Source organism: Anabrus simplex, chromosome 8 (genome assembly GCF_040414725.1).
Source record: "Anabrus simplex isolate iqAnaSimp1 chromosome 8, ASM4041472v1, whole genome shotgun sequence".
Classification (NCBI taxonomy): domain Eukaryota; kingdom Metazoa; phylum Arthropoda; class Insecta; order Orthoptera; family Tettigoniidae; genus Anabrus; species Anabrus simplex.
This window is the reverse complement of record NC_090272.1, coordinates 149,040,030-149,041,771: the sequence shown is the minus strand read 5'-3', so window position 1 is coordinate 149,041,771 and position 1,742 is coordinate 149,040,030. Positions and strand designations below refer to the sequence as shown.

Genomic DNA, 1,742 nt, shown 5'->3' with positions numbered 1-1,742 from the left:
TGAAATATAATGTTGGTTCCTTCCGGGAACTTAATTTCTGTTACATCTATATTGTGAATCCTATGATTCCAAATATGTCAAATAAGAGATGTAGATGGGTGTTTCTAGTAAGACTGGCTTTAAAAATACTTCCTAAGATTGATTTTTTTAATATAGCGGGATGAATGACAAAGTCAATTCGATACCGTGTGACACATGCCTCCCTATACAAAATTTCTGATGCCCCAAAAATAAAGTTATGTTATACTGCCCTACCTGTACAACATCCTTTCTTGTCGGTCAGCTTCCACGTAGATCCTGTAGTACATGCAGATCATGATCACTCCAGGAACCCAGAACGAGACACTGGAGGATATCACTGCATACGGCTTGTTGACGGTGAAGCCGCAAATATCTTGATGTTGCCGTCGAAACTCAAGATGTTCACTTGTAGTGTACCAACCCATAAAAATGGGCACGAAGGAGACTAGAGCTGGGGAACACCACACTACTGCCAGCATGACAGCCAGACGAGCATGGGTCATGATGAGTGGATAGTCCAGCGGTTGGACGATGGCGTAGTAGCGGTCCACAGAAATACAACACAAGTGAAGAATAGACGCGGTTGAAAAGTACACATCTAACGAATTCCACACATCACACATAAAATATCCAAATAACCACGTACCCCCCGTCAGTTCTACACTGGCATTAAAACACATAGCACACAGGGCTACCAACATATCGGCTAACGCAAGGGATACTACGAAATAATTCGTGATCACACGCAATTTACGATGACGCATTACACTTACAATCACGAGTAAATTTCCGAACAGTGCTGCCATAATTATAAATCCCATCACTGAAGATTTTAATATTATTATCAATATCGCCTCCCAGTTTGCTGTACTCCCCTCGTTATTGTCACTTACAACAGAGGTATAAGTTGTGCGGTTGGTAGTATTAATAATCAGATTCTCCGCCGTTGTGATGCCAATTGTTGAAGTAATGTGCGAAGAACCAATGCTACTGCTGCCTGTTGAGATAGGTGACATCGTAGTAGCTGTAGCAATGTTGAAGGTACTTAAAATATCACTGGCTTTACTGGAGGCAGTCATTGTGCTGTAGCCTGGAATAGTATTTGCTTCCATTTTGGTTGTACGTAATACCCTGTTTTCCTACGTAATAATTTCTGTATATTCAACGATATCTTTATAATTCACAACATCATTACGTAACTCTCTTTAAAACACCGATAAAACATATAAACATACATTATTATAGAAAGTATGAATTTCCTGTAGAAGCGTGTCATGGTATTTTGAGTCTCCTTTTTGTATCAGAAGAATATTTGAAACTGTTTCCGGGAAGTCTTGTATTCTCTTTATCAATATTTGATCCATCCTCAATACATTCCGTTAAAATAGACCTCTATTACTAAATCACGTATCAAAATTCTTCCATCTGCTTGTTCTACACTAACCTGAACAAATATACCACAAAAATAGTTCACATATTCGTCTAACATCGAGCATAAAATACTGTTTTAATTTCGCATTTAATAAAACTTCCAATATTTCCTCCACAATAGCCACAGTGGAAATTAAATGTCTGCCGTTTCATTGTTTCCTGTTGGAGAGGGTGATCTCTTTTTAAGTTATTTCGAGATACGAACACCAGAGAGATGACGTCACATCCATTGTCCCGGTACTGCCCCCCTCAGCAGTCGTCATGCTTGAGAACACTGAAACAAAGGAGAA

At 39.2% G+C, this 1,742-nt stretch overlaps 1 protein-coding gene across 1 annotated transcript; it reads right to left on the bottom strand.

Moving 5' to 3' along the window:
- Positions 1-251: 251 nt before the first annotated feature.
- On the bottom strand, positions 252-1,133 carry LOC136879344 (octopamine receptor beta-1R-like). The gene has a single exon (XM_067153160.2). The coding sequence runs from the start codon at positions 1,131-1,133 to the stop codon at positions 252-254; it is 882 nt and encodes a 293-aa protein (XP_067009261.1).
- Between the last annotated feature and the right edge of the window lie 609 nt (positions 1,134-1,742).

Coding starts and splice junctions, on each gene's coding strand:
- LOC136879344 (XM_067153160.2), bottom strand. CDS start 1,133: ATGGAAGCAAATACTATTCCAGGCTACAGCACAATGACTGCCTCCAGT.